At 40.0% G+C, this 21,780-nt stretch overlaps 3 protein-coding genes across 3 annotated transcripts in view; all 3 read right to left on the bottom strand.

Moving 5' to 3' along the window:
* LOC144636933 (mucin-like protein) overlaps window positions 1-16,346 on the bottom strand; it is a gene marked incomplete at its 5' end in the record, with an annotated part of 58,218 nt that extends 41,872 nt beyond the window's left edge. The window contains 4 exons of the mRNA XM_078496130.1: window positions 3,315-3,419; window positions 3,600-4,628; window positions 4,801-5,484; window positions 16,277-16,346. Coding sequence (XP_078352256.1) covers window positions 3,315-3,419; window positions 3,600-4,628; window positions 4,801-5,484; window positions 16,277-16,346 — 1,888 coding nt within the window. The remainder of the gene's footprint in view (window positions 1-3,314; window positions 3,420-3,599; window positions 4,629-4,800; window positions 5,485-16,276) is intronic.
* LOC144634163 (uncharacterized) lies at window positions 2,452-3,252 on the bottom strand. Its single transcript, XM_078493053.1, has one exon. The coding sequence runs from the start codon at window positions 3,246-3,248 to the stop codon at window positions 2,508-2,510; it is 741 nt and encodes a 246-aa protein (XP_078349179.1). The 5' UTR covers window positions 3,249-3,252; the 3' UTR covers window positions 2,452-2,507.
* A 1,542-nt stretch (window positions 16,347-17,888) lies between the features above and the next one.
* LOC144637200 (GPI-N-acetylgalactosamine transferase PGAP4-like) lies at window positions 17,889-20,716 on the bottom strand. Its single transcript, XM_078496333.1, has one exon. The coding sequence runs from the start codon at window positions 19,913-19,915 to the stop codon at window positions 18,764-18,766; it is 1,152 nt and encodes a 383-aa protein (XP_078352459.1). The 5' UTR covers window positions 19,916-20,716; the 3' UTR covers window positions 17,889-18,763.
* Between the last annotated feature and the right edge of the window lie 1,064 nt (window positions 20,717-21,780).

Consider the following 21,780-nt stretch of genomic DNA (forward strand, 5'->3'; position numbering starts at 1 on the left):
TATTACAAAGCCCGCTATGTATATATGTTACTAGGTTGTAAGCCAAAGCCCATTATGTATTCCCCTGCACGGGAAGTAGACGTACACAGCTAAATTCGGTTGTATTTGGTGACTTATCGGATAATTCATGATTGTTACGGAACATTTTTTGGGTAAAAAGGTAAATTTTGAAACAACACAATATTCTGTAATCGTAAAGTTCGTGTTTAGGTGTTTTGCACCTGCTCTTAGAACAAAGCCTTCGAATAAGAAATGAGCTCCAGGTTTTAAGGGCGTGAAAAGAAATATCTTTAGAATTTCTATATTTGTATAGCTTACGTAAGTCAAACTGAGTTGTCGAAACGCTATTGGTTACAACTCATTTTTGACAATTGTCCTTTTTGTGATGACTTTTATCATGAGTTCTGCCTGTAAGCGAGTGGGTTAAGATCTCCATTAAACACCATTTTCCTTGATGATGTTTTGGTCCACTTGATATAAAAGATCCCGGAAGGTGGCAGGGCAGTTCCCGCTCAGCCATAGAGCTTAATCCCCGAAAAATCCCCTGCTACATGATAAACGGTTTCTGTTGGCCAACTGCATGCTGGAGCGAAAGACTTTCCACATGTAGGTTATTTGTCATAAGGATCTTGGGAACAAAGTCGAAGGTGGGAGTTTTTTGGAGTTGAGTATTTCATTGTCAGTGGAACTTACCCTTTGTTGCGCATAGAGCATAGCTTTTGCATACTGATAATGTATAAAGAGGCAACTATATGCCACACATCCATAACGCCAGTTTTATTATTAACGCCACATGCTTGACGCATAAGGCGTTTCTCTCATTTGATGAGAGGTTATTGTAAACTGTTCTTACAACCTATATTTTGATGACCAACGACTCTAGAGGTTAATAAAGAACTTGGCGAAAGTGTTAGCAACGTGCAGAAGTCTCCATTGTCATGAGTATAAAAGAGGGGCTGCAAGCGGAGGCTGCAATTAAGGTATTTAACTCGCCCACGGCTTCAGATGCATCAATGTCTCACAGTATATGGACAACGAGTTGTCTGTGGCAACAAACATGGTTAACGGTAAACTGACTTTTAGTAAAAGTAGAGTTGACTTCCTACGTCAAGGTGGGGAGGCCCTTCACCTCCCACTAGGGACCCCCGTCCCCCAACACCATTTATGTCAAAGAGGCCACTCAATTAATTAGTATTCAGGTACGTATCAATAATCTTGTTTATAAAATAAAGTCTATCAATCTGTCTGTCTGTTTGTCTGTATGTCTCAGTTTATCTTATTTCATTTTAAAGAATAAAATTCATAAGCGCTCGATAAAGTAAAAAATTCATTCATCAAACTATCATTAATGTTTTTACGCTTCTTTGCAACGTTGGCCTAAAATAAGCTATTGTGATGTAATTCTACCTAGAAGGCCTTGCCAAGAAGGATTTACCTGAAAAAGCTGTTGTTTTACCTGAAATCGCTGTTTATTTACCTGGCAATTAATTATAACTATTTTTATACTTCGCGTAGCTATTATTTTACCTGACATGGCCTTTTTGGCATGGTAAAGATGTTGCCTGCCTGTCATAGCTGTTTTATAATATTGTCACTCGACCCTTACCGTACATAACTCCCAAATGATGTTGTTAAATCTGGGAAGGAATTTTTGCTCTGACTAAAATGTCTTTCAGAGATTTGTCCTTCCAATAAGCGACAATTGGAGGTTTAGAAAATGTTTGAGCGAGTTTGTTGTTCTCAGTTATGAGATGCCAGTGTTTCATGAGAATCTTTTTAAGATTCGGGGCAGCCAGGTTGAAAGTAGTGACAAATGGCAAAACATTGTTGGATGTTGCAGTTTTGTTAATTAACGCCTCAGATCGTGATGAGAAGTCTACTTCGGCTAAGATTTCTTCGGCGAGTTCCCGAGGGTAACCTCGCTCGAGTAATCGACTCAGAAATTCTAGTTTTCGTAACTCGAAAATTTCTTTAACCGAGTTTGTTCTCAGTAAACGCAAGGCCTCTCCTTTGATAAAACCTTTTTTAACACTGAAAGGGTAACACGAAGAGAAGTGCGTATATTGGAAAGTTTCTGTAGGCTTGAAATGAGTTTGAACATCCAGAGTTTTGCTGTCAGTGAACCGCGGTCCTTTGAAAACTTCAGTGTCAAGGAAAACATTTTTTTCTGATGACATTTCATGCGTGAATTTGATAGTAGCGTGGAATAAATTAGCGAAGTCGACAAAGTCGCTGATTTCTCGCTCGGATAGAGTCCACACTGAAAATATGTCATCAATAAATCTTTACCAGAGGATAGGCTTGTGTGGGCTGGCTAGGAGTAGCTCTTTTTCGATGTGAGCCATAAAAATGACTGCGAAGGCTACGGCCATTTTGGTGCCGATAGCGATTCCGTGCGTTAACAAATAATGTTTGTCGTTGAATTTAAAAGAGTTTTCTTTTAGGATCAGTCTCATGAGGTCTCCCAAGAATGATGTTGGGATCGGAGGTTTCTACTGATAATGCTCTTAATAATATTGACAAACAACACTTATTCCTTCTTCTTGGGGAATGTTAGTGTAGAGAGAGCAAACGTCTAAAGTAACTAGAACCGCGTTGGCTCGAAGTGGAGTGTTTTCAATGAAGTTTATAAAATCAGTGGTGTCTTTGATGTATGACTCTTGCTTTTTGGCGATAGGTCGTAAAAGCGAATCAACAAAACTAGAAATTCGTTCTGTTGGACCACCGCTACCAGAAACTATGGGTCTGCCGACCGGAGTTGGTTTATGTATTTTGGTCAGCGTATAAAACTCTGGTATTCTCGGTGGATTTTGGCCTGAGTTGAGCCATTTGTAAGTCATTTTGTCAATGTGTCCGTTAGAGAACAGCGTGTTGACTATTGTTTTGACTTTAGCGGCTGTCTGGGATACTATCGGTTCTTCAAGAGGTTTATAAAATTTCTCGTTAGAGACTTGTTCATAACCTTCTTGAATTTTGTTAGCGGTATCCATAACAACTGTAGTCGTCCCTTTGTCGGCTTTTTTAAGGATTATTTCGCTGTTAGCGCTAAGAGCTTTGAGCGTTTGTCTTTGTTTCGCTGTAAGGTTGTCTTTTGTATCGGAAAAAACAAAGTTAGCAATCTCAAGTTTAGTGCGTTCAAGGTTATTTTCTAGCGCCACTGATGGTTGTGGTGGCGGTTGCCAGCTAGATTTCACATGGAACGGATGTGGATTGCTTTTTGAATCAGCGAACATGTATTTTAAACGCATTGCCTGTCATAGCTGTTGTTTTGTCTGACATAGCTGTAGTTTTACCTGGAATAGTTGCTATTTTACCTGGTACAGCTGTTGTTGTAGGACCTGTTGTTGTTGTAGCTGGAGCTGTTGTTGTGGTTGGACCTGTCGTTGTGGTTGGAGCAACCGTTGTTGTAGGTGGAGGTTCTGTATAGTATCAAAAACACAAAAAAAAAGACAAACAATTTATACCTGATAAAATTACACCTTAGCTAATGGTTTCGAGCATAAAATTACCACACAAACCTACAGGATATTATCCCCACCCCAAAGCAACAAGATAATCTTGTAAAAATTAATAAAAAAAATGAATAGCAGCTGGAAGACCTGTTGTAGTGTCTGGCGATCCTGTTGTAGTGACTGACGGTCCTGTCGTAGTGTCCGGTGGACCTGTTGTAGTATCTGGTGGACCCGTTGTAGTGCCTGGCGGACCAGTAGTAGTGTCTGGCGGACCTGTTGTAGTGTCTGGCTGACTTGTTGTAGTGTCTGTCGGACCGGTTGTAGTGTCTGGCGGACCTGTTGTAGTATCTGGTGGAGCTGTTGTAGTGTCTGGTGGACCTGTTGTAGTGTCTGACGGACCTGTTGTAGTTGCTGGTGGAGCTGTTGTAGTATCTGGTGGACCTGTTGTAGTTGCTGGTAGAGCTGTTGTAGTATCTGGTGGACCTGTTGTAGTATCTGGTGGAGCTGTTGTAGTGCCTGGTGGATCTGTTGTAGTATCTGGTGGACCTGTTGTAGTTGCTGGTGGAGCTGTTGTAGTGTCTGACGGACCTGTTGTAGTTGCTGGTAGAGCTGTTGTAGTATCTGGTGGACCTGTTGTAGTATCTGGTGGAGATGTTGTAGTATCTGGTGGAGCTGTTGTAATATCTGGTGGAGCTGTTGTAGTATCTGGTGGAGCTGTTGTAGTATCTGGTGGAGCTGTTGTAGTATCTGGTGGAGCTGTTGTAGTATCTGGTGGAGCTGTTGTAGTATCTGGTGGAGCTGTTGTAGTATCTGGTGGACCTGTTGTAGTGCCTGGTGGACCTGTTGTAGTATCTGGTGGAGATGTTGTAGTATCTGGTGGAGCTGTTGTAATATCTGGTGGAGCTGTTGTCGTATCTGGTGGAGCTGTTGTAGTATCTGGTGGAGCTGTTGTAATATCTGGTGGAGCTGTTGTAATATCTGGTGGAGCTGTTGTCGTATCTGGTGGAGATGTTGTAGTATCTGGTGGAGCTGTTGTAATATCTGGTGGAGCTGTTGTAGTATCTGGTGGAGCTGTTGTAGTATCTGGTGGACCTGTTGTAGTGCCTGGTGGACCTGTTGTAGTATCTGGTGGAGATGTTGTAGTATCTGGTGGAGCTGTTGTAATATCTGGTGGAGCTGTTGTCGTATCTGGTGGAGTGTTTATGGTGGAGGTATTGTGGCGTGGGAGCGATGGTGGAGATTGAGATCTGGTGGAGCTTGTGGTGGAGCTTTGTTTCTGGTGGAGCTGTTGTAGTATCTGGTGGAGCTGTTGTAGTATCTGGTGGAGCTGTTGTAGTATCTGATGGACCTGTTGTAGTATCTGGTGGAGCTGTTGTAGTATCTGGTGGAGCTGTTGTAGTATCTGGTGGAGCTGTTGTAGTATCTGGTGGAGCTGTTGTAGTATCTGGTGGAGCTGTTGTAGTATCTGGTGGAGCTGTTGTAGTATCTGGTGGAGCTGTTGTAGTATCTGGTGGACCTGTTGTAGTGCCTGGTGGACCTGTTGTAGTGTCTGACGGACTTGTTGTAGTGTCTGGCGGACCTGTTGTAGTGGCTGGAGGTCCCGTTGTAGGGTCTGGCGGACCTGTTGACGTAGCAGGTGGACCTGTTGTAGTGTCTGGTGGACCTGTTGTAGTGCCTGGCGGACCTGTTGTAGTGTCTGGTGGACCTGTTGTAGTGCCTGATGGATCTGTTGTAGTGTCAGGAGGACCTGTTGATGTAGCTGGCGGTCCTGTTGTAGTGCCTGGCGGACCTGTCGTGGTATCTGGTGGACCTGTTGTAGTATCTGGTGGACCTGTTGTAGTGCCTGGCGGACCTGGTGTGGTATCTGGCAGACCTGTCGTGGTATCTGGTGGTCCTGTTGTAGTATCTGGTGGAGCTGTTGTAGTGCCTGGTGGACCTGTTGTGGTACCTGGAGGACTTGTTGTAGTACCTGCCGGTCCTATTGTAGTATCTAGTGAAGCTGTTGTTATATCTGGTGGGTTTGTTGTAGTGTCTGGTGGGAGGAAGGTACACAAATCCATGGCGAAACCGCAATCATTACAATTACATTCGCACATATATCCCATATCTATATTATAAAATTATCGATTATATAGCGCGCTCTGAATGGATAGCTAAAACTCGATCCAATCCTTTTGAATGTTTCTTATAAGAGAACAAGTTTGTTCACAAACCTGTTGGTTTAAGACGTGGTACATTTCTGTCGAATCTTCCCACTACATTTCCTCGTGGCTTGTAGCGGGCCACTACATAGTGACGTCCGCCTTCAGAAGCCACACCCACCCCAAGCTCAGAAGAACTTCTCCAAACCACCTGTGTAAAATGAAGCCATGGCAGACTTGAATTGATTGCTGTTCCTGTATCGAAATTGTAGTTTGAAATTTCATTGTACCAGTCTGTTACTACTTGACTGCAGTTCACGCATGAGGTTTCAGATGCATTGTTACATATTGGTTGTGCTGGTGAGGAGAACACACGCCAAAGATTTTCTCCAAGATTTTGGCTGTTTAAGACGGCGTCTTCATGTAGCAACGATTGGTTTTGAAGAAGAAACTGAGACCAGTTTCGTGCCCCTTGGGCAATATCATCATTCCAGGTCATGGCTTGAAATGCCGAGTGCAGTGATCGAAAGTAATTGTGTGAGTCCAGACAATCTTGTTCAAAGAAAGACAGGCCTGCCGGTCAAATAATTTATAACACTGTATTAATTAAACGGCTTTTCTATCATTTCTCATGGTTTAGGGACAAGCATAACCGGATTCATGTACTGAAATCAAAACTCACATTCAGCAAAGTAGAGTAAAATTACAACAAAATTTAGGCAGTTGCAAATGTCGTAGGTAAACATTCGTGACGTTTTTGGACATCTTTTTTCAACACATAGGCCTGCGAACCTCTGTTTGCGTAGGCACGGGTCGCCAAGATATTCAACTTTCTTTGGTGAGATGGGGGAAGGGGCGGCGGCGAATAGCGATTTCAAGCGTGTGAGGGCAATCGAAAAGTTCACCTTTTCGACTTGTTGTTTTTGCAGCGTTTTTGACATAAATGCCGTATTTATTCGATTAGGCGCTTATTACATTTATGGACCTTAAGAGTGGGCGCTAATTAGAGGTGGGCGCTTATTCGAGGCTGGGCGCTTATTACATTTTCACCATTTTTTGGCAAGTAGTTATTTTATTTTGAAACAAAACAATGAATAATAATAATAAAACGTAAAGATGTACAAAAGCAAAACTTTAGCTCTTCATTGAAAGTTTTTGTAAAATACTAAGAAAACTCAGTCTTCGCGGAAGTCTCTCAGAAGTACTTAGTCAATTTCAGTCGCAATTTCAATAGTAATCAATACTCCTTTTGTACACTTCAGGGGGTTTTTACGAGGGAGGTGGGGGTGGGCGCTTATTCGAGGCTGGGCGCTTATTAACTTTCCCTACCTACAGGGTGGGCGTTTTGTTTATTAAAGCTAGTTTTTACAACAGTCCGCACAATAAATTCACTCTCATATAAGAACAGATCGTAGAGTGGTTTCTCGAGGACCGGAAGCTCTGGTGACAGCAAATATCAAGGGAGTAAGTGTCTTTCGCGAAATATTGAGAGGGGTTACCACAATTTGTACCCTTGAAGTACCACTCTTGGCATTAATATATTTGTATCACTGTATGTAAAAAGCAAGTCGCAAAATTGAACATATAAAAAACTGCTCTCGCACGGTTCTTTTTACCGTAAAAAACGGAAAAGCAATCATAAACAATGCGTTAGTATTTTCGCGGCATTTTATTATATACAGCTAATAACTCGAGACAAGTTTTCGGAGAAAGCACAAAGTGGATAAGGCCGAAAGATAGTATGGGTAAAAGGAGAGTGCTACAGCACGTACTGAATACAAATAAGATGGCGACAAGACAATTTCTCGTCGGACATGTGGAAACAAGGTACTTTTAGCACCCTGAATTTGGAAAAAAATTTAAAGTTCAAAGACATGCGACAGTAAAACTAAAGCTACAGAAAAAGGCCTCCTGAGTGGGAAAAATATCTTTACGTGAAAAAAATACAATTTTGCACATTTCCTTTAGGCCAATATACAAAATTCAATGAATACCCAGACCAGCTTTCGATCTTGTTGCGTGCACTTTTGTGCTTTTTTTCGACAACCTTTCCCAGTCGAATTAGCTGTATACACACCCATAAACAGTACTTGAAAATAGTTAAAGAAAGTGAATATCTTGGCAACCTCTGCGCACGCAAACATGGTTTGCCTCTTCTTGAACGCATTATTTTAAGAAAAAAAATCTGTCGACTGATTTCGTTTGTACAATCAATTTGTGGCTGACCGAATATGCAAACCAATAAAGCTTTTTTATCGCTGATAAAAAATGCAAAAATGCAAGAGAAAGGTGAACACAATCTTGCACAATGTGGCATTTTTTAACAATTTTTGAAGAAGTTTAACCATAATCGTTCGCCAGACGTGACAAATTTCTACTAGCAAGAAACCTTTTTCGTTTATACAATTCTACAGAATTCGTGGTCCATCTTAGTGGTTCGTATTGCAAAATTTGGACCTCTCGGATGTTACTAAAACGCAGGGTCCCATAGTGGGAGATGTAGCACGGGAGCCTTTAAATTTTCGTCGTGGAGCCTCGAACCCCATCGTTTTGCCGCTTGGTGCCCTTTTATTATTAAGTGGAGCCCTGAATATGTTGGCCACAGAGCACGGAGAACTGTTCTTCAGGGGTGGCCCGGAGCCGAAGAACTCTCAACCCATTTGGGACCTTGAATGGGGAATAGTACATACGAAATGATAAATGGCTTAGGTTATGGGTTTGGATTGGTGTCAAGGGCGAGGGTAGGTAAGGATTGGGATATGGGTTAGAGTAAAAGAATTAGGAGTATGGTTAGGGTTAGTGTAAGTGTTAGCCCAGGAACATCCCTGACCTTAATCCTCCCTTACCGTAACATTAATCCTAACCAAAGGCCAAATTCTGACCTTAATCTTAAGCCATTCTCAATTCCCATTCCCGATCTCCCATTTCCCAATTTACGTTTTAGTAACATCCAACATCTCAGGGATCCAATGAAAAGACTTAATAATTATTGCGTAATGCACACCCCACACTAAGTTCGGTGAAAACAAGTTTAAACGAACTCGTGCGGCAGGGCTCATTAAACAAGAGCAGCTGTGTTCTCCCACCAAGTCATCGATCGTTTTTTCACCTTTATAAATTAAAGCGACAAATTTAACACGATATCTTGATCTTTTTTTATAACAAAGTGTAAATACGGAACAGCTATCCAAGCAGAGCAAGCGCTATATGACCATAATTTTATTATTAAAATATATATATACCGTAAATTCTCTATTACCCCCCCCCCCCCCTCCTTCCCCTCTACATTATGCACACCTTCCTCCCCTCGATACCCCCTCTTTTCTGGGGGCAAAAAAATTGTTAACCCGCACCCCACCTCCGCCCTCCCCATTTTCCTTCACAACTGTAAAGCAATAAACTCCACACTATATTACTAGTGTGTTTTTACCACAGCAAAGCTGGCACGAGATAAAATATGGTACTTTCGAACTTTAGGGTAAATATTACCAGTCCTTGTAGTCAATTAAAAAGGATCGTCACACGGTAAAAAATGAGTGGTAAAGTAATGACTATACCTGACGTTTCACTAAGTTCGGTCGGAAGGAAGAAAGGAAGGAAGGAAGGAAGTAAGGAAGGAAGGAAGGAAGGAAGGAAGGAAGGAAGGAAGGAAGGAAGGAAGGAAGGAAGGAAGGAAGGAAGGAAGGAAGGAAGGAAGGAAGGAAGGAAGGAAGGAAGGAAGGAAGGAAGGAAGGAAGGAAGGAAGGAAGGAAGGAAGGAAGGAAGGAAGGAAGGAAGGAAGGAAGGAAGGAAGGAAGGAAGGAAGGAAGGAAGGAAGGAAGGAAGGAAGGAAGGAAGGAAGGAAGGAAGGAAGGAAGGAAGGAAGGAAGGAAGGAAGGAAGGAAGGAAGGAAGGAAGGAAGGAAGGAAGGAAGGAAGGAAGGAAGGAAGGAAGGAAGGAAGGAAGGAAGGAAGGAAGGAAGGAAGGAAGGAAGGAAGGAAGGAAGGAAGGAAGGAAGGAAGGAAGGAAGGAAGGAAGGAAGGAAGGAAGGAAGGAAGGAAGGAAGGAAGGAAGGAAGGAAGGAAGGAAGGAAGGAAGGAAGGAAGGAAGGAAGGAAGGAAGGAAGGAAGGAAGGAAGGAAGGAAGGAAGGAAGGAAGGAAGGAAGGAAGGAAGGAAGGAAGGAAGGAAGGAAGGAAACTTGTAATTAATAAGTACGTAAGTAAGTAAGTACGTAAGTAAGTACGTAAGTAAGAAAGAAAGTACCTTATTATAGGAAATTAACGATACATGTTGTTAACACGAATTTCAAAAATTCGCGTTAATTTTATTGATGTTAGTTAATATAAACACGTTTACTATAAGCATTTAACCAGAACTTTTCTTAAATTCGCGTTAATTTTATTACGCGTAATTTTTTTCGCGTTGTTAAAATGCTTCGTAATATTCCTATAATAAGGTAAGTTGGTAGGTAAGTCTAGTTTAAGAGTGTGACATTTGACAGTAACTGATAAACTCATGGTCCTCAAAATAAATTAAATACGCTTCTCTTCTCAATTAACCCCTCCCCCTCAAACGTGCTTGAAATTCAAAGCCCCCCCTCCCCCCCCCCCCCCCCCCCGTGGGGCTTAGTAGAAGATTTACGGTATCATATTAGACATTTTAGTTTGTCGTTAAAAAATCGCTGTGTATTTAAACTTGTCGTGCAGTCACGAGCTAGCCCGTAAGGGGGAGACCAAATTGCAAATGACGAGTCAAAATGCACAGCGACACTACACACTAAACCGTCCAATACGAGTTTTATTATCCAACATTTTTTATCTTAAATCCTGGCTTTAAACTGTGTCTGTCGCTCTCGCACGGTCAGGAAAAGAGGTCTCCGCTTAAACACCTGTTTAACTGGTTTCCTAGAGTACAATACCGTGAAATATTTGAACCCATTTCTGGTGTTGTTTGTACTCTACTGAGTGGGGTTGGATAATAAAACTCGATATCACCCTGTTCGAGAGGCATTTAATGGAATACTATATTTCGAAATAGAAATATTATGAGACCAGCTTTTGAGACAATATTATGACTGCTTTTGAGATAAAATATGATTAAAATGGTTTAACTACGCCGATTGGTAGACTGGCTGAGATTTAACTCTAGCACTTCATTCCTACAAATTTTCGCACGTACTTAATTTCGCGATTTTTGCGTTTTGAAAAAATATCGCGAAAATTCATACTTTGGAGTCTGTGCGAGAGTACACGAAAGTTAAATACGCAAAAATTAGTACCATATTATATAAGAAAACAACAGTTAAATTTGAAATGTCGAGTCACAAGCTTGCTGGTAATTGTTCTGAATTCTCCTGTCACTTCCCATCCGTGGTCTTACATTCGACTAACACTCTTCCTCTAATCTACTGTTATATTCTTTAGAGCTTGTGAAAGGCTAGTCAGCCGAAACCTCTTTTGCACAGTCATTAATTTTCCAATAGTTGGCTCCTTTTACTTAGATTTAATGAACAAGGGCTTTATTTATTTACATCTTTCAACTATTTCTTTGTTCCTTGACGTATTATAATATTTCAATAATGTTTCAGATCATGTTTTCAATTGGGAAATTATAGCAATGACAAAATCGCGAGATTAAATACCATTTTCAAGTCCAGGAACAGCGAAAATTAAACAAAAAACACTCGCGAAGCTCGAAAGTTATAAAGGCCGGTTTACACGGTACGATTTGTCGGCCCGATTTGGCCCAGATTTGATAGGAAAATAAGTGCGCAGTTAAAAATCGGCCCGATTTTTAAAAATCTGCCACAGATTTTAGAAATCGGGCACAGATTTTAGAAATCGGGCAGGATTTAATCCTCGCAATTCATATAATGCAAAACAAAAATCGGGTCGACGAGTCGCAGCATGTAAATTACCTTGGCACAAATCGGGCCGACAAATCGTAGCGTATACACCGGCCTCTAGTAAGAATAAGTTTATCTTTAGAGTCCTAGAAAATTCCTAATATTTAACTTAGTTAATGTTAATACATGGCAATTTATCACGTTTTATAATATTCCTTGCTGAATAGTATAGAGTAGGAATAACGAGCATTTTTATGAGGTAACACAAAAAATGCAATATTACCAGTAAGAAGGACCTCGATTAGTTAACAAAGATCAACTAATTGCAGAACATTTTGATACGAGCCTTAGAAAAAGTATGAAGATTGTGGCGCATGGCGTTGGTTCAGCAGTTCAGAAAGTTGGGCTGAATATAGTGTTCATTTTCCGTTGAAAACCAATATATTAAACGACCCATGAAAAAACACTTAATCTTAGACGAATTGCATTTAGTTCATTTTGCAAATGATACCCAAAAACAAGACAGAAAATATTACATTAAACAGAAGATTATAATGAAGAAACTTCATAACAATTTTCAGGGCAAAGTAACTAAACCAATCTCAAATACTTCCCATGTGACTAATAAAAACACTCAAGGAATTTTTTAAAGTCAAATAAAAGCAATATAACGGAAAGCGAATAATGCATCAATATGCAGATTTTGGAGGGGAACATTTTTGTGATGAAAATTGGAAAGTGTTTTGTTCAATGGATTCTCAAATTGTTATAACATTAATCGACGATCCTCAATCGTTATAAAGCCTTCATGAAGCAACGAAGCAATTTCCCAGTCGACTTCTACCCGTTTATACGTCCAAATGAAAAGAAAAAAACTAGGTGCCAAAAACACCCAATGCGGACAAAATTAATCTACTCTCTTAATCAAATTCTGGAGTAGCATTAAACGAACTATCATAAACCGCACAAACGTTGTCTTATCAGGGTTAATAGCTACGAAAATACTTGAGACATATTAGAAATCGTGTACTGCGAATCACTGCGAATATCACTGCGAATACAAATAGGCTCGACTGAATGTAATCTCTTGCCCCGTGGTCTTTCAGTAGAAGGTAGAATTCACGACTGGACAAAAACCTGAGCCCGCTTGCACAAAGCAACTTAGATTAAGTGGGATTTCTGCAACCATTTCCTGTGTTTCCGAAAGTTTTCTTGTACGCTAAATATATATTATGCATAAATCAGCAGAATGTGGATTAAAGAGTATGGGAAATACAATGCTGGCACCAAAATATCCTTAGAACAGAGAAAACAGTTAGAATGCACAAAATCCCACTTATAAACCTTAAATTGCTTTATGCGACCGGGCCCTAGAGCTGAAAATATGTTTATCCTCGAGTAACGCGCGAAAATAAAAAGATGTTCCTATTAATCTTGACTTTTTATAACTTTTTGATAATCTTAGCTTTTCATCATTGAGTCACTGAATTCCTGCGTTGTTTCCATGCGAGGTACTAAAGCTTAAACACTCACGTCACAAAAGACGAGAATTTAAATCGTTATTATAACTTACCTTGGCCCAGTGACGTCTGACATGAAAATGAGAACAGGAGCAAGGCTAAAAACAACACATTTGACGACATAATGAAGCTTCCCGGGCTTACAGAACGGTAAAACATCATGTCATGTCGTGTTGTTTTGACACTCCAATCCCAAAAATAACCTTAGGCCTTTATATTGAAAAATTGAGGTCTCTTTCCCAGGCAGGGAAAATATTTGCTTCTGGAATACTGAAAATCGACTTAAGTTTGAAATAAAGTGAAGAGAAATGGCAAAGGTTGTTGTAAACAAGAGAACGATATAGCTTCCTGAAGCAAACGAAGAATGAGGGTTCCTCTACAAGGTTTTTTATCAAAACACTCACCACTTTTTTAAAAAAATGAAATTTACCATATCGGTTTGAGAGTTGCCATGACAATTAAGAGTATTGACCCTTCAGGCTTTTATCACTTATATCGGCTAGGAAGAATATTATTGGTTCTGTTTGCTTCCTAGTAAATATATAGGAACTTGTTCTTCTTTCTTGTAAGGCTTTTGTTGTAGTCACGTTGTGATGTTTTAAGTTGTTTCTCAGTTGTAGTGTTAGTATTACTTGTATGTTGTATACCATCAATGTAAAATTTCTTTGACACTGACTTATTTTAAGTATCAAGAACATAGCTTACATGCAACTGGCTAAATTATATATGAATACTAAACACTGTTTTCCCATTCTGGTAAATAAACCATATATGTTCTTGTGTTTGTATTGGTAGGTATTTAAGGGCCATTAACAAATAACAATGAAATACTCATTGAACTTATTATTTCAATAGAATGATCTCGCTAATCACGAATCTGTACACTTTAACAAGTGTAAAGAAAAACTAGATATATAGGCATGCGACCAACAAAGTTGATACATTTCTAGCAAAAACAATGATCACGAAGACAAATGAAACACCGTCTAGTTCAACAAATTTAAGGAATTTTTAATGACATTCTAACCGTATTTATAGAGATGTACGTTCTTTGATAAAGATTTAGCGGCTCTTTCAGCTCAAATCGCATGAGGTGTCTTGTCTAGATCGCCGCCAGAGCGTCGCTTTCGGTTGGCTGCCTTGCATTCCTTTGCTCTAAATAACGAGCATAAGAACAATTAAAACGCAACAGATCTTTGGCATAAATTTCAAAGCTGAATTCACATCCAATACTCCATTTTTTTACAAATTTCATACTGGGTGTAGCGCGCCGTTTTTGATGTATTGGAAGGCTGATTTACACGAATTAGTTGAACAGTGAAAGCTAACCATTCCTATGACGAGCATTTGAAGTTTAGATGGGACAAATCTTGTTAGTGTAGCCTGCTAAATTACGCATAATAGTTTGAGTCTGGATTTTGAACAACAAAGCAAGCAGAAGCTCTAATGGCAAGGCTTCTAAGATGGGCACAACAAAGAAAGAAATGCCCACTTCAAAAATCTGCGTTCTATGTTGAAGATATTGCACACTTCGTTCAAAATTTATTTTGACTAGTTTGCTTAGCATTTTTATAACCGCCAAAACGTTTCGAAAAGTTCTTGAAAGAGCTTCTCGACAATTTTTTTTTATTAGAAGATTACATGACAAAGATGAATGTTACTGACTTTGTTTTGTTAGATGTCTGTTTGCACGTGCTTATATTGGCAAGAGCAACTTAAACTACAATATTGTTGCTAACAAAACAACAGTAAAGACGGTTTGGCAGGAAGTTTTTAATACTTCGAGCTAGCTGGAGAGCGCTCGAAGTTCAAGTGGCAGTCCCAACCAGCGAAAATTGCTGAAACAATTTGGAAATATGGCGGGGGGGGGGGGGGGGGGGGAAGGGGGATAAGGGCGCGGAAACCCGCGAGTAGGTGGGGCGAGAACTCTAGGGGCAAACGGGAGAAAAGAGAGCGGGAAGTAGGATTCCAAAGGCGGCGGGAACCGGCAGAAAACGGGAATAATTTTGCGATATTGAGTATTATTTTGCAAGAGAAAAAGTGTCGTGGGGTGGTAACCACAAAGGCACAGGGCAACCGGAAGTAAAAGGCAGGAAAAGCGGGAAGTTCAGACCCCCTACCCTGACCCACCAACCCCTTCCCCCCCTTTCCCACATATGTCAAAATGAAGCCTCCTTAGCATAGGCGTGTGGGGACCAATTCGGTCTTAATGAGCGGTGATCTTCTTGTCCGAAAAGTTACCCCAACGCCCGAATGCGTGAGCGTTAAAATCGGGGGTATCATGAAACACACTCAAATTGCAAGAGCCCTCACATACCCTACGATCTCTATTGCCAAGTCTGTTTGTTGAAATTAGCAATACATTGTAAAAGAAATGTTTTCCTTCCGTGGTGTTGTCCCAATATAATTATAGCTATTGTCCATACTGTTGAAATCAGCTGTCAAATTTGTAGCGCCCTCGCGTTGTTATTGGCGCCTCTTAATGTCTATCAACTTTATTGGTCTCAAAATTTACAATAACAAGAAAAGGACCAAAAAGGAATTGCGCGAACGGGAAAATCAAATTCTTCATTTCGATTCATTCACGCAAATTTGGAGAATTTTCCCCTAACTTCGTGGAAGGCCTCAAACTAGAACTTTCCCCTTATTTCGATTCATTCACGCAAATTTGGAGAGTTTTCCCCTAACTTCGTGGAAGGCCTCAAACTAGAACTTTCCCCTTATTTCGATTCATTCACGCAAATTTGGAGAGTTTTCCCCTAAACACCACTGGTTTGTTTGTAGGCGCATTTACACGACAGACGTCCCAATATAATTATAACTTTTGTCCATACTGTTGAAATCAGCTGTCAAATTTGTAGCGCCCTCGCGTTGTTATTGGCGCCTCTTAATGTCTATCAACTTTATTGGTCTCAAAATTTACAATAACAAGAAAAGGACCAAAAAGGAATTGCGCGAACGGGAAAATCAAATTCTTCATTTCGATTCATTCACGCAAATTTGGAGAGTTTTCTCCTAACTTCGTGGAAGGCCTCAAACTAGAACTTTCCCCTTATTTCGATTCATTCACGCAAATGTGGAGAGTTTTCCCCTAAACACCACTGGTTTGTTTGTAGGCGCATTTACACGACAGAGAAATGGCCCCGTTTTGATTGACTGTTTCTCTACAAAAGTGGTGAGTCCGGACCAATTTTCTGACCGGTCTTGTAAATTAAATACGCTTCACCTAAGAACAAAATATAAAAAAAGCACTGGGACTAAATTCCGAAGGGAAAATCTCATGCATTTTTCACAAAAGAAGCCGACAAAGTACTTTGAATTTACTATCAAATATTTACCTTTCGCCTTGTCGACCGCTTGACCTTTAGTCGCCTTCAAAGTCCTTCCTTCTTGATCGGTAATAACACATTAACACGTCCACGGACTCCACGAAGGCCTCAAACTAGAACTTTACTTCATAAGATTTGTGAACAGCAGCGATTTCACAAAGCGCGCGTTCGCATTTTCCCGCCTTCCATGAATTGGCGCAAAGGTTTGGCGCGAACTGCAGCAAATGCCAACGATCGGCAGCTGATCAGCAGAGCCGGCAAACATCAAGATGGACCGTTTGGTCGTGTTGAAGAAGCCGGGTGGTTTTACCCGCCGAATCATGCGCTCGTACGCTTATACTCATAGATCAACAGGATTGCAAGACCTTTTCGCTTTCAACGGTAATCATCTACCACAATTACTTATTATTGTTGCTATTTTGTGAAACTTGTGTTGCCAAACAGCACTAAACATTAAAAACAAAACTTTATTTATTTCGTTTGTACCCTGATATATGATTTGAAATGACCCCCCCCCCCTCCCCCAATATACTCTATTAAGCCCCCTCCCCCCTACTCTTGGTGCCTCTCTCCAGTGGGTACTGGTGAATTTAATGCTGAGGGTTAGCCCTGCGATGGACTAACATCCCATCAAGGTGGGAATAGAAAATATACTTAACAATTTAGGCTCCCACACTTCCAGTTAATTATTGACTTTGTGACTGTTCCTTTTTTCTTTTGTTTTGTTTGCCTCACTTTCATGAAAGCGAGGATGAAGGGAAATGAAGCATTTTATTGGGATGGATTTACCACATATTTTTAGTTTAATTAGCGTAACAGTATAAAATTAATTTGTCCTTGATACAATGGCCCAATCAGCATAGCAAATTTCCAAGCTTAGGATTGACCCATTTTTTGCTCAAAAAAGGGGACTGGAGTAAAGGTGGAGAGGAGCCAAGGTTCCTTAGTTCCTTCTCTAGATCTGCGTCTGATTTACAAAATATATTTGTCCTGTTTATTTTACTACATAATTGTCACTTTACATAATTTGATCTGAAGGTACAAAATTCACCATTGTGCTGTCCCAGAAAATATCCATAGCCCCCACAGAAGGCTTTTGGGGTTGTCAACCCCCCACCCCAACCACTCTGGGAATTCTGAATTAACCTTGGTCTGGCCTTTGAACTTTGGCTATTGACGCCCCCTCCCCTCCCCCTCAGAATTCCCCATTACCTTCCTTGGGGTGGGCATGGATATTTCCTGCCCATTCCCCTCCCCTAAAAGACATTCTAATAATACTATATTGTGGCTATGCATTCAAGTGCATTTTACAACCTGACTGAGCCACAAAAAATAAAAACAATAAATAACATATTAAATAATTCTTTGTTCAGACAGTACACATGTAAACTCTTTTCACTATGAATATGTCTCTCCTTGTATAGTATCTCCTTTCCAAAAAAAAAAAATAATGTCAATATATTATCATTACATTGACTGCAACAGCTGAGGCAATAGCCAACCAGGCAGAGTTTTTAAAGCTAAAGAATATTGTTTGTTATAACAGGGACTTGATTAAAAAAAGTTTCACTTTATCGGAGTGAATATAATTTTGATGTACATACCACATCAACAAAACAAATACATTTCAATAATTTATTTCGAGGGAAGGAGTTGAGGCCAGGTACATAATATACTAACATTATGTTGTTATTTAGAGTGCATTCTTTTGGGACTATAATTTCTAGCTACATGTATTCTCATTCTATTTTAGGGATAACAAAATAAAGGGAATATCAATTGAATCCCAGAAAAATGCATATTCTAAAAAAGGGATACTGGTGGCAGAGATGACATGAAAACTAAATTGTATCTGTGGCTGCCGGGGAAGCTGGCTGCACGATTTCCCGTCAAACCTTTTCCAAAAGAATGCATACCATACTCTGCCTATTTCGAGTAAACCATACTCTGTTCATTATATTGATTCTGTTATTGGGAGCAGAATTAGCAGAATAAATAATTGGGAATAGGTCCCAAAAGAATGATGAGTCTTCCTATTCCGGAATACTCCTAAAAGAATGTGCTCTTAAATTCAGCAAAATAGGGTGAGCATGAGCAGATTTGGGGGGGAAAGGGGGGCGGGGGGCAGGACCGTTTACAGACCTTTGCTATAGACAAGGCAAGATGTTGCTAGGGGGTTCTGGGGGCATTCCCTCCAGAAAATTTTGAAATCTAGAAGCTCTGAAGGAGTCATTTTTCATGGGTTATTTCTTGAGAATAAAAAAATAATTTTTCAACTGGGGATTATTTTCCCAACAAAACATATTTTTTCCTAAATCTTGGGTAAAAATCAAGACAAGGCAAGTGCCTTGTCTTGCCTCTTGCTAGTTACGGCCATGGGGGGTGGGAAGGGGGCCGCAATCCAAGTTGTGTTACGGATATGGGGTGAAATTTTTTGCCACCTGCCCCTGGATCCGCCCCTGGTAAGATTGATATTTCCCCCCTTTTAGCTTCTGATTATGGCTTAAACATCAAATAAAACTCAGCAAAATGTTTCATTTGGCTACCGACACTTGAATGAACACCAATGTGACTGATCATGTTCGGCATCACCAAGTACCTCTCTAAATTCATTTTGTCAGCAAAGTCGTCAATGGCAACATCCAATGGGTACTTTTTGCTACATTGAACTGTTTTTAAAAAATTGGCGAGGTCACGTGCATGAGATCTCTGATAAAGAACGCCTGGTGTACAACAACCGGGTGCCTTGACAACAGAATACAAGAGTGGTGAGAGCTTCCTTAATTCTATCCAGTGAGCTCTACCAACAGTGTAAACAAGCAAAACGATGAAGACGGCCCATACTATAAACGTACAAAACAAAGATTGTTTCCTTCGCGTTGAATTTCTCATTTTCAACTGAATCCACACAGCTAAAGAGCCTCCTAGTATACCGATCACTACAAGTTCTGGCACTTCGGGCCAGCCATACCCTTGCCATTTTTCGGGATAGTAGAGTTTCAAAAATGCCCAGTCTCGGCGACTTTTCAACAACTTCCCAGGCATTTTATGTTTTAAAACAAATCGAAGATGTTTGAGAAGACGTTTTGATGGCAAAGCGTCGTCTTCTATCATTAATACGTACGTTGAGTTGTGTTGCAAGGCTATTTCTAAACCCACAATGTAGTCTTCCTTCTCGCGTGACCTCGACGCAGCCGTAACAGGCAACGAACTATTGATCACAGGAATAAAGTTCGAGAGATAAACTGCATCTTCGTTCAATCCAGGCCGTGGATCCGAATTAAGGATTGTAAAGACACTTTTCCCTTCATCGCTGATGACTTGAGGAAGTAAACGAGAGGCGACTTGAAGCGAATAATGTGTATTGGAACCACGGTGAGCAGTCAACAGAACAATGGAAAAGTCGATTTGTCTTGCTTGATCATATTGAAGAAATGTTGTACTCGATTGTAGACTAACAAAAAATCTCTTCGCTTCTTCGGTTCGTTTCTCGTTCTCTGCTTCGAGGTATTTGTAAGGTTCCTTTGACTTGTGAAAATAAGACGAGAAACCAAGCTTTTGACACAACAATGGTAGCACGAGTACGAATGTTGAAATGTAAATACTGGCAACATACATGTATAATCCATTTCGCCCACATAAGGCCATGACTGCTGTACTCAAGGAGTTTTCTCCGATTAAAAACCATTACTTTTTTGTGAGATGGACGAAAAGCATCGTTGCCAACAACACTGTAGGTTTGAAAACGTGCACAACTGCATACAGACTGACCACACGATTCAGCTTGCGTGACAAATCTACGTAACAACGTGACTTCTGTGACACCTTGCCATGCGCGTTTGGTTTCTTTGTCTTTCTTTTACAGTTCATTAATTATTTAACGATTTATTTTTATGGTAATTATGATTCAATGTAATATAGGGAAGATATTTGTTAAATGTCCAAGAATTTGAACAAAAGAACTCTTTGTTTCGCCAGCCAATAGTTTTCTGGTTGGCACATCAATAACAATAGGTGATGTCAAAAATATCTTTGCTATATTAGTATATAGCAGTAATATTAGTAATATATTAGTTGAGCACACGGCACCACAAACATTAAAGCCCAGCCCAAAGGAGGATGAGAGTCGATGAGAGTTCAAACTCTCACTCACGTAAACTCTCACTCACGTGTGGCCTGAAACTCTCATGCACTCTCATAGACTCTCATGCGCTCTCGTCGACTTTGAACGTGCTCAAATTTTCACAATAGAGTCGATGAGAGTTTGACAGACTCTCGTTCTCGTTTTGCCCGAGTTTATGAGTAGTTGATGAGAGTTTACGAAAACTCTCATGAAGGTCAACTCTCGTCAACTCTCATCCTCGTTTGGCCCGGGCTTAAAATCTGATCGCGTTTAAATAAATGATGATGATGGTGACGATGACGATGATTTAACACTTAAAAGACGAAAACGGCAAGGTTTGAAAATGGGAATGGAAATGCCGTATTTTCATCTGGAATATGGGGCAGAACATGAAGAAAAAATTCCAAGACCCTCCAAAAAAGTAGAGTTAGGAAAAGGCCGTTAAATACGAAGGAGGTAAAGGGTATTTTCGTGACCCGTGATCCTTTTTTTTTCCCGTGGAATGTGAAATGGCTATTTTTTCCTCGTGAATCGTGATTTCCATAGTAGTCATGAACAATACCTGAAACGCGTGTACAACAATACCAGAAACGCGCAGTTATTAAACATCCCTTTTATTAGAACTGCAGCTGGACAAAGAATCTTTTTTTATAAAATTTTTTCATTGAACCCCCTCCCCCAAAATTTAATTTTTCTATTTTTTCCCTTTTTTTTTTTTTTTTTTATTTTTTTTTTTTATTTTTTTTTTTATATTTTTTTTTTTTCTTTTTTTTTTTTTTTTTTTTTTTTTTTTTTTTTTTTTTTTTTTTTTTTTTTTTTTTTTTTTTTATATATTTTTCTCAAAAACCCCCCCGGGGGGAGAAAAAAAAAAATTTAATAAACCGTGATTTTCCAAAACGTTCTCTTTTATTTTCCGTGCAGGGTGAAATGACAATACTATTTTTGTTTCGTGAATTGTGAAAGAGCCGTTTTATTTTCCGTGAAACGTGATCTCCCCCCCCCCCCCCCCCCCTTTTTCCACCCTACAAGTAACGAGGATCTTTATTTTTGAAACTTTACGGCAATGCTCTTCGTGTCCACTAGCGTGAGTTGAAGAATGCACATACGAATATTTTCGCTGACTTTCAGAGCAACCCCCAAACCTTGTGCCACTTATTGGGGTTATGTATTCCACAAAAAACAACAACTTATTCAATAATTGTGAAAAATTTACTAGTATAGAAATGAACTTTCTTATCAATCACCTGCAAGATGTTCCGATTTGCTTGCAAGCAACTTGCATAAAATTATAGTTTTATTTAACATTTCGTGTTTTGAAAACAATAGTTATTACTTATATTTACATATTGCCTCGCGCATATTTACCCTAAAAAGTTTTAGGGGATTTGGT

Source organism: Oculina patagonica, chromosome 13 (genome assembly GCF_052425735.1).
Source record: "Oculina patagonica isolate OP01 chromosome 13, crgOcupat, whole genome shotgun sequence".
In the NCBI taxonomy this organism is placed as follows: domain Eukaryota; kingdom Metazoa; phylum Cnidaria; class Anthozoa; order Scleractinia; family Oculinidae; genus Oculina; species Oculina patagonica.

Excerpts from the sequence above, each read along its gene's own strand:
- LOC144634163 (XM_078493053.1), bottom strand. The coding sequence starts at position 3,248 with ATGCGTTTAAAATACATGTTCGCTGATTCAAAAAGCAATCCACATCCG.
- LOC144637200 (XM_078496333.1), bottom strand. The coding sequence starts at position 19,915 with ATGGCCTTATGTGGGCGAAATGGATTATACATGTATGTTGCCAGTATT.